The following is a 14,662-nucleotide window of genomic DNA, read 5'->3' as shown; positions in this document are numbered from 1 at the left end:
TTCAGAAAACTACTAAGGGTGAGCGAGAGCTAGAAAAGAACAGTACTCCTCTTTGATAAACTGAAGGGTAGTAATTAGTAGGATAAAGTATCTGAATGTTCTGTTAAATCACAAAATCTGGTAACAAAATTAAGTTATTCCAGCTGGAGTGTATCAGATCTTTCATGTGGTCAACTCCACTACTTGAAATAAGAGCTGAAGGTCAAGTCATTAATTTGTAAATGCTTGTTAATAATTTTTACAACCTTGCACATAATTGAGATGCTTCAGAGCTCATTAAAACTAGCAACAAAAGGGCTGGGAAGAATTCCATCATCTTTCCATTGCCAGCAACATATAATTCAATCGTGGTCTAAAATATGCAAATGTAAATTAGAAGAATTTCACAATTTGCTCGTGCAGAATTCTTCTCTGCTCCATTGTTCAGCAACAGGCACTTGGCTGCAACTGACATTTTTCTGGTGGGTGGATGCTTTGGAAAGCCATGTGTTGTAGAGAGAGTTAAGGCGTGGTGGAGGAAACACCTGTGCTCAGAGGCAGCTCTGTGGAAGTGGGTGGTGGAGGAGCATTGGGACACCTATACCCAGCACATCAGGCTGGGGTTTGCTCCACAGTCGGCACCATGAGAGATCAGATAGACCTGCTGGCCACAGTCACCGTTCTGGGGGTCCTGGAGCAAGGTAAATATCCTTTGTACAATGGCAGTATTAAGCTAATTACATTAAATTTTGTGGGATGGGGTTCCTGTATTTTTCTCAGAGTGTCTGTGCAGTGAAAGTCACTGTTTTCCAGCATGGTAAAATGATACGAATTTTTGGCTTGTTCTTTGCAGAAGTGTCATGCCTGAGGGTGGTCATTATTTAACAGGGACTAAAATAATCCTCAAAGCCAGCAATTAAAACTTTTAGACTTAAAGCAATTTCGACATGGTCTTAAAGTAAACTAGTTTGTGATTGAATTTTAGCAGGTGATTTGTAACTTACAGTGGCTGGAGGTAGCCAAAATAAAGGCAGGTTAGTAAATGTGCTGGTGAGGAGGTCAGTGTACAGACAGAGCTGGTGTGGATATAGCAAAGAGCCTCATGCATGCAGGTGTTTCTCTGTCACCAATATCCTTGTATGCTCCTATGGCACAGAGCAGATGACAAGATGGACTAAGAGCACAGTAATTTGGAAACTAATGCAAGTTCTGGGCAGAAATAGACACAGAGCTCTTCAAAGGAACACAGTGACTTCTAATTTAAATAGATGCATTGTGTTTAGACCATTTAGAAGGAACAGGGTTGTTGCCAAGCTCTGTTTATTTTTGGGTCCTTTGGATAAAGTCTGTCCCTCTTGAGCTTCAGGACTCCCCTGCCTAGGATGGGGACAGAGCCCCCATTTTATTAAAATCTTCACAATTCTATAAGGGAAGGTTTGTGGGTTTTTTGTTACTGTATTAATTGGTGAATTACATACAGCTATCACACAAATGCTTACAAATGGATGTGAATCTCTGAGCAGCATCATATGCTTTTAGCCATCAGATGATAAATCTCTCAATATAAGTATTATTTAAAACAAAATATGCCACTTTAAAAATAGAGCTCAAGACTTCTGAATTTTCAGTAATTTCCACTCAATTTACACAGACATACCACCAACTACAAATGGAAGAAACCTTTTTACTATGAATTTTTTTGTTATTAAACTGAGGGTGGAGTGAATGTTTAGCGTGCAAAGACAAGACATGAAGAAAATTTGAAATTGAGTTACAGAAATGCTGCTGAGCCTTTTTCCTTTAGGAAACCCTCAGTAGCAAATCTCTAGATAGCAGTTTTGTCTCAAATATTTTTGTTTAATGAGAATTTCAAGTACTTTTTAAAAGTTGCAGCATTAAACATTTTACTTTCATGGTATACAAGCTGGGTGTGAAACAGCAGACAAATAGCAGGCATCGGCACCCTCATACCTGTTTGATAGGATGAGGTATCCTGGTTTTATGATCTCTGCATGGGAAGCCGAGGAGCAATTGCAAAATACTGTGCATTTCCTTCCCATTTACTCCCATGAAATACGTGTGCCTGTCACTGGGGTTCAGAGCTGTGAGTGGCTTTCTCTGCACGTTTTGAAAGGACATGCTGTAGGTGAGTTACAGGTCTGGGATTTGCTCTGAGCAGGTGAGTGCTGAAGCACAGACATGGGCTGTCCCTACAGACACTTCTCCTTTCCATCACATCCTGGAGTAGGAGATGGCATTTAATGGCTGACCTCAGTACAGCGTTTGGTTGATTTTTATGTTTCCTTTTGAATTTCCTGGGAGCCTGCAGTTTCCACATTCTTTCAAGTAACTTTTTTTAATTTAGTCATCCTCAGTTTAGTGAAACTCTTGAGTTTAGCAGTCTTTAAATGTGTGCCCCAGCCTTGTGGTGAACATTATACCACAGAGCAAAATTACTCCAGTTTTTTCCCCTGCTCCTTTATTTTACAGCTTCAAAGGAAAGAAAACTTATGCAATGTCACTGTCAGGCCCCACAGGGCTTGTTTGCCAGGTTCACTCAAACGTGGCAGATAGCAGCTATGATCCGATTTGACAAGTTTGTGGACATAATCAAATAGAGAATGAAGAATATTTCCACTGAAGAGCAAAGTTCAGGGAGAGCTGGGCCCCTAAGCCACATGGGAATCCACACAGGTGATTAACCTCGAGACACGAATCACAAAAAAAAAAAATGTTTTGAAAGGTTCTGCAGAGTAAATTGAACTCTTTTTCTCCAGGAGTCTGTGCTGAGAAGGCTCATGCAGTGTGGATTTTTTCAACACCTCATTCTGAGAATTGCTTTTGTGGACTGATTCTTCATCCTTAGTTCTTCACCCTTACACCAGGTTTGGGGAACAGCCAGCTGTCCTCCAAAAGGCTCCTGCTCCTCTTGGGTGGTGGTTTTGTATGTTACTCGTCCCTAAGTGTCAGGGACCTGTGTAGGACTTGAATATTAGCCCCTGTGTAGAAGCAAGATGCCAAGTGTAGAGCTGATGGAGAGGTTTGATGTGAAATGACTCTTACCTCACCCATCAGTCACAAGAATCCTACCTTAGGGAAGGTGCAGATGGCACGAAGCAGGATGAAGGGCATTGTCCAGTGCAGTTTGGCTTATGCCACAAGCCAGATCTGCTCATGATGCTGTAACTTCATCTCAGTCCATTTTTGGAGAGGAGTCTGGGATGATACCCTGAGAGCATTAGGGAGGATGAGAGGTAATAGGATGAGTCATGGTTTCACCTCATTCCCAGAGCTCTGCCAGCAGCTGCTGAATTCCAGTTGCATGTTACACCTTTCTGGGTTCACAGAGGGAGTGCTGTGTCCTGTCCTGCTGGACCTCTGGAGAAGGGTGACACCCTTGCCCATAATCAACCTGCTACAAATGAATCAAAGAAGGGGGAACATTCTTGTTTCCCCCCACTTTGCTCTGTCAGCACCTCTCATTTAGGGCTGGGTCACTGTGGAAGACACTAGAACATGCTTAATTGTTCTTAAATGTGTTCTTAAAGAAATGACTTTTTGTGTTACTAAAACCTTGTGATACACAAGTCACATAGCATCAGATTATTTACATTTCTAATTCCCTTCTACATATGTTCTAATGCTTTTCTGCAGGCACATGTCTTGTCTTTAATCTTGGAACATCTGTCCCTACTTCCCCTTCTCTATCCTGCTGTTCTGCTTTTATCTTTGTTACAATAAGACAGTCCCCAAGGCAGGCCTTGCACCCCAGCTCCTTGTTTCTCTGTGCGATGCTCTGGAAATGTTGCTATGTGAGGATTTTGCTCACATAGCGAAAGTGCCAAGTGGCTCAGTGATACCACCACAGCCACCAAAGTAATTGTTTTTATAACTTAGTTTTCTCCTATATGAAAATAGGAGTTTTCAATAAAGGAAGCAGTGTAGTAGTGCACCAAAATAAAACACTCAGAGCATCAGCAATTGCCTGTGGGAGTAGGAGCTTTCAAGAATACTTAAACATTCCAAATCTTTATGTTGTTGAATATTTGAAGTGACTTTCCATGTCCTTTACCAATGTACAAAGGACTGATGCAGCAGACACTGAGGGGCTCAAATGTGGCACTGATAGCAGGCATGGGCGGCACCTCTGCTCCTTGAACCACTGGAGCCTTGGGGCTGCCCTGCGGGAGTGAAGAGCAAGAAATAATCACCCTCTTCCCCATTTTCCTTTTATTGCCATGATTAAGAGCATCTCTAATTGACTTAGTGATATCCCAGTGCTGGCAGTTTGGATGCTGCTCTGTGACATGGGCCATACTTTGCACCCACTATGAACAGCAGAAAATGCTGCACATCATTCCCATCAGACAGGCTGATGGTGCACAGGTACTCTAAACACAAAGTGCAAGACTAAGAAATAATTCTGCAACTCAGTGTGGACTTGGGAAGGTCTTATTGTGTGTTTTATCTCCTGGGGAGCAGCACTGAGGGCTCTGCTGGGTGTGCACCTCATACAGTGAGGTGCTGGATGTGAGATGCTGCAGTGTCATCCAGCACTCAGCTGGGATAACCAAAACTAAATTTAAAGCATGAGGGTGAAATAAATAGCACATTTGTTACAGGTCATGTATGACAGCCTTGGACTGTAGGCCTAGATCATACCAGCTCTTTCATTCTAACCACTTGCTTGATTCCAAGCCAGATGAAGCTTGGTTAAATGAACACTGCTGGTCTGTTACCACTCCTGTGTTCTGTTTTTAGCCTATTTTGCAATGCAGGTGATCTATGCCCGTCGGAAGTACAAGATTTCCCCTCCTGAAACAACAGGTCACCCTGAATTTGAGCGGACCTTCAGAGCCCAGTAAGCTGTTAAGTTTTTGTGGCAACTTTGTCTAAATAAGACTTGAGTCAACCATCACTGTTGGGAGAGACCGGTCCCCCTCAAGTCACCTTTCCACTTACTGCTACTGATACAATTTTTTTTTTTTCAATGCTTTGTGTACAAAGGTCTTCATTTTGATTTGGAGCTTTTTGGCTGGGGTGTTTCTGTCCATCCATGACAATTTTCCTTCTGGCATTGTGAGGCAGCCAAATTACAAATTAGTGGCTGTATGGAGGAGGCGCAGAGCATTCACGATTAGAATCATTAAATTTAATATTACCATTTGCTCCAAGTGGTGAGAGCAGCCAAAGCTTTATTAATAACCTGATATTTTCTTGTAATGTTTTGCTGTTGAATTGAAGTAAACGGCCTTGCTGGGCCCTTGAAGCTACAAGGGCATTTTAATTTTTTCCCATTCAGAAGCCATTGTACTGTGAGAATCAGCACTTGCAGGCCCCTGCTGAGGGCTGTTTCTTTTTGCTCTGTTCCTATGGAGAGAGCAATGCTGGAGCTAAAATGGAAATGTTCACAGATCCCTTCGGCTTCCAGAAAGCACCAGATTCCGTCTTTCATCTCAGTCATTCTGTTTTGTAAGCGATTGAAAGGAATTGGCTGGAGCTGGTGTGAAGGGTAGCTCCAGCCCGGCACTAAATCCTGAACAAAGCAGCTGCGTTCCCTTGCCAGCACACAGGAAACATTTGTGGAGTGACAAAACCACCGGCTTCAGTCCTTCTGTGGTGCCATGGAAGGCCAGCCTGCCTGGAGACATCAGCCTCTGTGAGCTGGGGAGCTGCTGATGTGGCTTTTAATCAAATACTGAACTGTTAAATGTGTGTTAACCACGCCATGCCTTGGCTGCGGTGTTCTGGGAAACCCTGGCTCTAATGGGCAGGGAAGGTGAGCTCAGAAGGACTTGGACTTGAGAAGATATTGCTTCTTTCTGGGTTTTTCTCTTTTCCCTGTGGAAGAGTGTACAAATGGATAATTTGATATATTGAAAAATATAATATGGGAAAAAGTGGTATTGATATATTACTCACTTGAAGAAACCTGGCAGCTTCCCCCCACTGAAGCTTAAACTGCATTTACAGAATAAGCTTCTTCAGACTTTTACCAGCTTCCAGTTTGGCTCCATTCTCCAAAGGTTTGTACATTTTTGGCCAACATTAAGATTAAATTGCCTAGGGAATGGTAAAATGTGGGAGAAGCAAAACCAATGTCTTTAATAACACAGCTCCTACTCTTGCAGAAAATCTGTATTTTTGTCACTAAAGGAAAAAGGAGGAAAACCTGGCTGTAGGTTTGATCATCTCCTGCTGAATTTTATCTGAGAGAAGGCTCCTTCTTGGAGTGTGACTTGTGTGACTCCCAAATCTGGGCTGTGCTCAGCCAAGGGGAAGAGAAAGCTCCTTAAATACTGACAAGAAGGCTCTTCCCCAGCAGCTGGAGGTGCAGCAGCTGCCTGTGATGGTGCTGTGTGTGGGATGGAGCCTGTCGAGGGCCCAGCAGAGACGAATCTCCATCTCAGCCACAGCTTGTCATTCCAGGGCCATGTGAATATGGGAGAGGTGAATGCTATGTGCTGTTTGGCTGTTTTTTTTCTCTACAATACAGATATTGGGTATTCTTGATCACAGAAAAGGCCCCGTTCCCACAGCACAGTGATGGTTCTCATCAGCTCTTTTAATTTGCTCTGAGTTTGCAATTCCCTTCTCCAGCCTTAGTTATCCAGGCTCTGATGTACAAAGAGGCAGTTTTAACTCTCATCTCTGGTTCTCACCAGGGCAAACTGCTCAGAGTACTTCCCAATCTTCATTTCCCTCCTCTGGGTTGCTGGAATCTTCTTCCATCAAGGTAAGAGGGATGTTGGGGGGAACTCCAATCCAAACCATGTGAGCAAACAAAAAAACCACAGCCCTAAGTTAAATCCCATTGTGACTTAGGCATTCTCTCTGTGCCTGTGAGGCTCTTGTTCATGGAAAGCAAATTTCCCCTTTAGTTGGATTGACTGAGAAGTGCCCCAACTGCAGCTGAGAGCAGCTGAGCCCATCGCTGCCTGAAGGAGGAAGTACTGGCAGCCCTTGCTCCTTTGCTGGAGCCTGGCTGTCCCCTTGTGCTGCTTCTCCGAGACAAGGTCAGGCTCTCCCAGGGTGGCAGCAGCTGAGGCAGAGCTATGTCAGAGCAAGAAACCATAACCCAAACATTTACTCATCCACTGTCTGTCCCCCTACCAAGTGAGCTCAGGGGACTGGGTTGCTGCCACAGGGAAGTTGTGTGGAGAAACCACATCAGGGAGCATTGCCAACCCAAGTCCCAGGGCAACTCTGTGGGGCAGAGAAGTTCATCCCTCACAAAAAGGGAAAGAAGAAAACATTTAAGCTCCCACAGTGGTTTAAAGCCAAACTGCTCTGGGTCATGCCCCATCTGCTGGGGTGACTGCTGGAATGCAGCTCCAGCAGTGTCCAGCACCCCAAGCCCCACCAGAACTGGGCTCCCCATCCCCACAGGTGTGACTGCAGTGTGTGGGCTCTTGTACCTCTACACCCGCCTCAAGTACTTCCAGTGCTACGCCGTGGCTGCGCAGGGACGGTAAGGACCTGACTGGGACTGTGGGCACCCCAAACCAGCCCAGGGAGGCTGGGAGCACAACCTGGCCTCTGGAACAGGTTTCCTTCCCATGGGTGGGATTGCAGGCAGATTTTCACCACCTCCTCCTCCTCCCCTCCTGCCCCCATGTGCTCATGGCTGTGTCACCTCTTCCCTGGAGGGTGGGGACTCGCAGCACTGCCAGTGTGCCCTGTGTCCCGGCTGGGCTGGCAGTGCCTGATGGTGTTTTCTCCCACCCAGGTTGGGACCACTGTATGCCAGTGCCTGGCTGCTCTGGCTGCTGATGGGGCTGGCTCTGGCCGGGCTCCTGGCACACTTCCTGTGGCCCAGCTCCTCCACAGGGATGGCAGCACTGCTGTGGCCTTTCCAGCTCCGTGGTGCCCACTGAGAGGGGCCACGGCTCTCCCAAAACTCACTGTTTGCCCCAGCACAGGGGAGCCAGATGCTGGCACTCCTCTGCTCTTTAGAGATAATTTCCCTTCTAGAAAGCAAATGCTTTCCAGCCCCTGCCCCCGCTGAGGAGGTTCACTGCTTTAGAGCACTGTCTGTTCTAAAATGCCTCTGGCTCTGCCTCATGGAGCACACACTGACCCACATGCTGTTGTCTCTCCTCCTTACTGCTGTAATGATCTGTGTTGAAGAATCACACCATGGATATACAAAAATAAATTGTTTTTCTCACTAGAAATCACCTGTGATTGTCAAAGGTGCTCAGAGACTGGTGTGAGAACATCTGAGCTGGGGATTGGGTTTCACAGGAAAAGCTGCTGTGATTAACTGAAAAGGATGGGTAAGCTTGCCTAAAACCACATCCAAACACTGGGAGAAAAGCCTGACCCTAGTCCAAGTACTAAAGTCTGTGTCTGGCAGTGATTGAATGACCTTTACTTTGAGCCAGCTCCACTTATCACCCACCCTGCAACAGGACCTTGCCCTTCCTGGATTCCACCCTCCACTGAGAAAACTTGGGGGGGGTCACAGGTGCCTTAAGCAGCCGTGCTTCAAGTGACTCTCACTACTGCACCAAAGGTTTAAATTTAGCTTTTATTACAGTGCACATTGTTTTATATATTTATATAGAGATGTACTTGAAAAATCAAATGTATCCAATAATAAAAAATACAGAACATTAAAGTAGTATAATGCATTCCAGTGTATAGCTGAAAGGACATTGGGATTTACACTAATCCCTGCTATTTTTGAACTGGGCTACCTCTGCTTTTTTTTTTTTTTTTCCTTCCCCAAAAAACCCACATCAATTAATAACTGAAATAGTTATTTAAAAAAAAGACAGTTTCTGCACTCAATCTCAAGGCATGAAGACACTGGAGACTTCACCGTGAGTTAAGGGGCTGTGTTCAATGCTGGCAGGCACAGTGTGGCGTATTTTATTTTTTTGTTTTCCCTGCCATAATCATAGCTCCAACCCCTTTGGATTCGTTCTTCCTCTGCTGAAGGAAGGTCAGTCTTTGCCCTCACTTAATTCTCAGCTGTGGCCAGGACTGTTGCCTGGGAGAGGGCGAGGCAGGTCCCTGCCACCTCCATCCCATGGTGGGGTCAGCTGGCAGGTCTCAGTGTGACCTGCTCTGTCCCCAAATACAGCCAAAATTGCCCTTTCTGGGGCTGAAGGTGCTTTTTGTCCCCACGCTCGCTAAAGCTCATCCCGACCCCAAACTGTGCCGCGTGTCCCGAGCGGCAGCCGGCACCCCGAGGGGCCGGGGGAGCGGAGCAAAGCCACCCCTCTGCACAGGGGGTTGGGTTCTGCTTTTTGCTCCTCTTCAGGAGAAGTCGATGCCCGTCCTGGCCCCGCAGCCCTGCTGGGGATGGTGGGGCTGGCGCAGCAGCAGCTTTGCCGTGGTCTGTCGGCGACTGCCGCCTCCGGCAGCCGGCCCTGCGCTGTCCTGCTCCGGGCAAGGCGCCGCAGGGAGGAGGGAGCGGGAGGGAGGGAGCAGGAGCAGGGATCCACGAGTGTGTCTGTTCTGCCTCACGCCTGTTTCACTCTGCTTTTTTGATAAAAATCTGGAAGAAGAGAGGGATGGGATCAGAGCGATGAGCAGGGCAGGGGAGGGACGTGCTGAGGGAGCTCGGCTTACCTCGCTCAGGATGATCCACACCGGGGAGTCGGTCTGGATGGAGAGCCTGATGGCCTCCAGTGGCCCAAAGGATGGGTCCACCTCACCCTCTGCGACGCCCTTGGAAAATGAACCTGGTGGGGAGAGCACATGGCTGACACAGGGATGGTCCTCTGGCATTGCCCCTACACTTCCCCTCTTTCCCAGGGCACAACCAACAGCCCCAGCAGGCCCTGCCTGTGGCTGCCTCACACAAAACAGGCTAAAAAACAGCACTGTGGATGGCAATACATTGCAAAATGCCACACTTTGGAGGAAAAAAATCAGGTAAACAAACCAAAATGTACTTGGAGTATTTGGTGTCATATCTGTGTGTGAAAGGGGACAGAGTTGCCTACATGCTTTTTTGGTTGTGATTTTTATTTTTTTGAAAATGCAACTGGGAGAAACCAGCCAGTATGCAGAAGAATGAGAAAATGGCAAAACACTGCATGTGACAGGAATTTTTTCTTTTATTTTTCTGCTTTAAAAGAAAATGACATCTTAGCAGGGACACCAGGGCTGTATCACACACTGGCAGGTCTCTGGAGGCTGCAATTGCTTGTTCTTGTCCAAAGGCAAGGCAAGCACTAAAACAAGCTCAAGTGGCAAGAGACGAAGTCTGGCCTGCTAATGGTTTGAGTACAGAGATGGCAAAACTGCCCCTGGTGGAGGTTTTTAACCCCAGAGTAAGCAAACAAATAATCTGCATCATTTGGTCCCAGCTCTGAGCAGAGATTGGCAGAAACAGAGGACTGAAAACTATCTGAGGAGGACAGCCTGGTCTGAGAGAGAGGGCAGTGGAGGAGAGGAGACAATGACAATTAAATACTGTTCCAACCTTTCTCCTGGCAAGCAGAAATTACTCTTTGCCAAGCAAATAGCTCTAAGGTTCTTGACATGCAGGTGAGGATTTGGGCTGTGTTATCGAAGACAGCAAGCACTTTACCACCCCACACCCCCACTGTACCTATCTGGATGTAGCCATCCGCTGTCCTGCGGTACTTGATGACTGCGCCTCTTCCCTCCTGCAAGGCTTCCTTATCTGACTGTAGACTCTGCAAATGGAGTTTTGTGCAAAGCCAAAGGCAAGAGTCACCCAAAAGTCCCAAAGGAAAAGCAGCAACCCCTGAGATGTCCTTGCCAACATCTCGTCCCATACCTGGTAACCCTGAGACACACACCCAAAACAAGAGGACAGCTGCAGTCCTCACACTGCTGTTTCCACTGCACCATTCTGGCTTCATCTCCTCCTCTGCAGCCATCCCACCCATTGCAGCATCCCCAGACAGGGATGGCTCACACAGCCATGCCTAGCACCCCATTCCCGAGGTGGCATCACACCAGGCATGACCCTCTGGCTTCCTGCCAGCACCTGTAAGAGGCACTCAAATCTTGTAAGGTTTTTCCTGATGGCTCTAAGCAGTTCCCTCCTCTCAAGCCTCTTTTGCTTCCCACTCCACCCTCACCTCAAATCTCAATCAAAGACTTACGTCAAATGGCAGAACCTCCACGGTCGTGTTGAAGAGTTTGTCTTCGGGGTGCTCGATGTTCCCACTGCGGAAGAAAAACCTGTGACAGAGACCAAATCCACAGAAAGACACACTGAGCGAGGGGGCACATGATGGCTTTCACCCCATCTGAATCATCAAACAGCTCAACCTAACAGGCACTTTCCCAAAGAGCCCACAGCACCATTTGGCCTGAGACTTTCTATGCCAGATCAGCTTAACCATGGACTGCTCACAAGTGGAGGAAAGCAAAGGGCTCTGGAAAAGGTGGCCCCAGTGAGAAAGGGTTAAATTATCCTTCCCCTGGAAGACCATTGCTCTCTCCTCCTGGGCAGCCAAGCAGGAGACAGGCAAGAAATTTGATTTAAATTGCCAGAAGAGCAGAAGTCAAGTGTCTCCATGTGCTCTGGGCTGCCCCCACACCCCCACTGACCCCTCAAGCACTGGCCTTTCAATACGGAGAGGTTTGAAGAATCGGAATCGGATGAAGTCTCCAGCAGTGGGAGTGAAGGCCCAGAAGAAGTCCTCCCTCAGGTAAGCCTTCTCCAAGGTGAAGTGCTGGTAGGTTTTCAGGCTGGTGCTCACCTCGGCAGGAGGGTTGACGTGCTCTTTCCGCAGTGCCTGTTTCCCAAAGTCCTTGTCCTTGGTGGGCACAAAGCAAAATGGCAGAGAAGGGCCATGAGCTGCTCTGGCCTGTGAGGAACCAGGGTCACAGCTACAAGGCACTGCAAATTAAAATTTTGTGATTTGCAGGGCACAGAAGGATGAGACATGGAAGTAATCTGGGAAAGGCATCAGGCAGGGAAATGTGTGACTGGATCCCAGGACACTGCTTCAGGAGAGGCAGCTCAGAGAAACACCCCTGCTCTGTGCTCTGATCCAGCACACCAAGGAGCCTTTCATTGTCCTAATGTCCCTGAATGCCTGGCCCTGCCCCAGGAGTTCTGGAAACAGTCTTTACACTTGAGGAGAAAGCAGCTGTGAGGCTGACAATAGCATAAAATGACTGGATTACATGGCCTGACAGCACTGCACTGTGATACAAACTGGATTATACCATCCATTTCCCCAGGGATGACACAGACAGCACAGCCCAGGGACGTCTGTCTATGGGTTCTGCACTTGTACTTGTGGGAAGCTGCATTTTGTTCATGTTTAAACACACATCAACAATTCCAGCTCTTATACAGTGAGTTATAATTTGCCCATCACCAAATCCCAGGCACATGGAGTAGAGTGGGAAGGAAGTCAGACCAACCCAGGAGTCATCTCTCAAGGTTTTTCAGTAGATCCTTCAAAGTCACTTGCCTGGACCATGGTTTGGCACTCAGGGTGGGTGGCCAGGACTGGTACCGACGCTTGAAATCTTGCAGTGACTCTTGGTGCATGTCACTGCCATTCTGAGGAGCAGGAGCTACCTGAGCTCACTGTAATTCACCATAAAACACAACCACTTCACAGAAATCCAGCTGCCACCAGCTGCTGTCACTGATGTCCCCAGCCAAAAGCAGTCAGCTCCTGGGTGTCTGCAGGCCAGGCCACCTGTAGCTTGGACAGAGAGCTGGTACCCACCTTCAGCTTCTGTATCTTCCCAGCCAAGGAGGAGTGGGTTCCCACGTGCTGGAAGAGCGAGGGCTTGAAGCGGATCCTCAGGTTTGCCTTCTGCCTGTCGCAGTGTTTCTGAAACGAGACACATGCCCCAGGCTCAAACCTCTGCAGGCCACTGTGGCCCTCACCAGGGAAGGACAAGGGCACAAGGAGTGACAGACAGCCCTGTCCTCCATCTCTGTGCCCTTCTGTGGTATTTAGGCTCTAAGGTGGCAAGAGGGCTTTTAACCACACTCTGGGGAAACCAGACCGAGGCTCTTGGCCACTGGCCCCCCTGGCTCTGCTGGGAAGGGTCCTGGTTTAAGGGCCAAGTTTCTCCTGCCAAGCATAGCCAAGAATGCTGAGCAAATCCCCGCTGTGCTGTCAGGGAGGAACAGCCAGAGAACTGAGTTTCCTTTGCTCTTGGATTATTAGGAGAGTCTTTTTCCTACAACTCAGAGCTTGGGATCCCTGATGTCTGAAGGTACAGTAATCCTGGGATGACTCAGAGCCCAGGGGAACAGGTCCCAAGTGTGGGCTCTCTCTGGATGGGCAGTTCCCAGTCTGCTGGCAGGAGCTGTGAGCAGATGTACAGTACATGCCACTGTTAGAGCTGCTGGGCTGTTTCACACCTATCCACCACATAAATAAACTTGGAGAGGCAACTGTGATCCTGGCAGTGATTTACCATGGAGTGCAGGGAGACAGACGATGGAGAGGGAATAAAGGACAAAAGGGAAAATCACTGAGAGTGTGGGGAGATGAGAATTCACATTTTAAAATAGCTCATTTCTCTCAGTTTGGGGGAGCAGGACAAAAATACAGGTTAAAAGCTGTATGGAGAGGGTATTTGTTATCCAACTTTGGCTTTTTCCAAGAAAAGAAATGCATGCACATCCCTAATGCCATCTGTTCTTGCAGCCTCCCACCCGGCAGAAATCCCGCGGTGGGTGCAGCATTGCTGGATGCCTGGAACAGACAGGGTGCCACACCAAGCCCCCAGCATGGCCTGGGAGCTGGGAAATTCCAGGCATGACCCCTGAGAGCTGCAAAAGAGATAATCCCCTAATCCAGCTCACGTTACATTAGAAAATTAAAACTAGCCATGCTAATGGGGCAGATCCTACTCACTGCCAGCAACTCTGGATGCAACTCCATCATGGCTATCTCAGTCTGGATGGGGAGAGGAGGAGGAGGAAGGGGAATGGAGGCAGCTACTGCATTTCCTGATTTACCTTTCTCCTCTTTTCCTGCACTGCTAAAGAAATGTTTCCTGAAAGCAGACTTGTCAGACAAGCCAGGAGGGGGAACAGCTCAGTTGGTGGTAAGAAGGTCATCCTTTCACACAACTCTACCCCAGGTAAATCTAAAATTAGTTAAAAAAGAAGGTGCAAAATAGACCCAGAGCAGGCAGAGCACTCACCAAAAGCTCAGGTCAAACAAACTTTCAATCAAAAAGACAAATCCTCCCCGCTACCAATTTGATTCTGCACAGTGGGATTTACAAGCGAAAGTCATGTTTGAAAGGGCACTGTACAGAGTTAATCATGCAAACAGTGGGGGAAAGGAGCCAGAAATCCACATGGAAAGTAGGTTAATTTTTAAAAAGGCAACATGTTTAAGAGGTTTGCGGTTTCCCCTGAGAAAACCTTGGTTCCATCAGGTAGGAAAAGATGAGCACAGATGAGCTAAGGAGAAGATGATCCTGCACAGCAGGACCTGCATTTAATCAGTGCTCAAGCTGAGGAGTTTGAAGGTGGGGGCACAGACAGCAGCATCATTCCCAGCTCCATCCCAGCATCCCACCCATCCAGCTCTTCCCACAGCTGTGCAGACTGTGGGGTTGCCAGACAGTCCTGGGGACTGCTGTGTCACATCTGAACACATGGTTTGAGCTGACAGGAGGATTCAGTGGACATCATCTGAGACTGGTCCTGCTGCACCAGGGGTACTGGAGCCAATGCCATGTCCTCTGCCAGGGATCA

General features: G+C 47.7%; 2 protein-coding genes across 4 annotated transcripts in view; one reads left to right on the top strand and one right to left on the bottom strand.

Annotated features, from left to right (window-relative positions):
- Positions 1-572: 572 nt before the first annotated feature.
- On the top strand, positions 573-8,148 carry LOC102111820 (leukotriene C4 synthase). The gene is made up of 5 exons (XM_005523749.3): positions 573-680; positions 4,741-4,840; positions 6,645-6,715; positions 7,369-7,450; positions 7,709-8,148. Exons 1-5 carry the CDS (start codon positions 623-625, stop codon positions 7,854-7,856), a joined length of 459 nt encoding a protein of 152 aa, XP_005523806.1. The 5' UTR covers positions 573-622; the 3' UTR covers positions 7,857-8,148.
- A 345-nt stretch (positions 8,149-8,493) lies between these two features.
- MGAT4B (alpha-1,3-mannosyl-glycoprotein 4-beta-N-acetylglucosaminyltransferase B) overlaps positions 8,494-14,662 on the bottom strand; it is a 50,783-nt gene continuing 44,614 nt past the window's right edge. For 2 of the 3 annotated variants that reach the window (XM_014253261.2, XM_088063644.1), the window contains 6 exons: positions 12,663-12,770; positions 11,524-11,732; positions 11,073-11,151; positions 10,550-10,637; positions 9,562-9,674; positions 8,494-9,487 (listed from right to left, as the gene is read on the bottom strand). In XM_014253261.2, the coding sequence (XP_014108736.1) occupies positions 9,464-9,487; positions 9,562-9,674; positions 10,550-10,637; positions 11,073-11,151; positions 11,524-11,732; positions 12,663-12,770 (621 nt within the window). In that variant the 3' untranslated portion in view covers positions 8,494-9,463. The remainder of the gene's footprint in view (positions 9,488-9,561; positions 9,675-10,549; positions 10,638-11,072; positions 11,152-11,523; positions 11,733-12,662; positions 12,771-14,662) is intronic. The other variant, XM_005523561.3, reaches the window with a different exon arrangement.

This window comes from Pseudopodoces humilis, chromosome 17, assembly GCF_049639895.1.
Source record: "Pseudopodoces humilis isolate 2021_Gansu_Grassland_sample_001 chromosome 17, ASM4963989v1, whole genome shotgun sequence".
Classification (NCBI taxonomy): Eukaryota; Metazoa; Chordata; class Aves; order Passeriformes; family Paridae; genus Pseudopodoces; species Pseudopodoces humilis.
This window is presented reverse-complemented; position numbering and strand designations above follow the sequence as displayed.

Excerpts from the sequence above, each read along its gene's own strand:
- LOC102111820 (XM_005523749.3), top strand. The coding sequence starts at position 623 with ATGAGAGATCAGATAGACCTGCTGGCCACAGTCACCGTTCTGGGGGTC. Across the intron at positions 681-4,740 it reads TCTGGGGGTCCTGGAGCAAG|CCTATTTTGCAATGCAGGTG; the intron begins GTAAATATCCTT and ends TTCTGTTTTTAG. Across the intron at positions 4,841-6,644 it reads GAGCGGACCTTCAGAGCCCA|GGCAAACTGCTCAGAGTACT; the intron begins GTAAGCTGTTAA and ends GGTTCTCACCAG.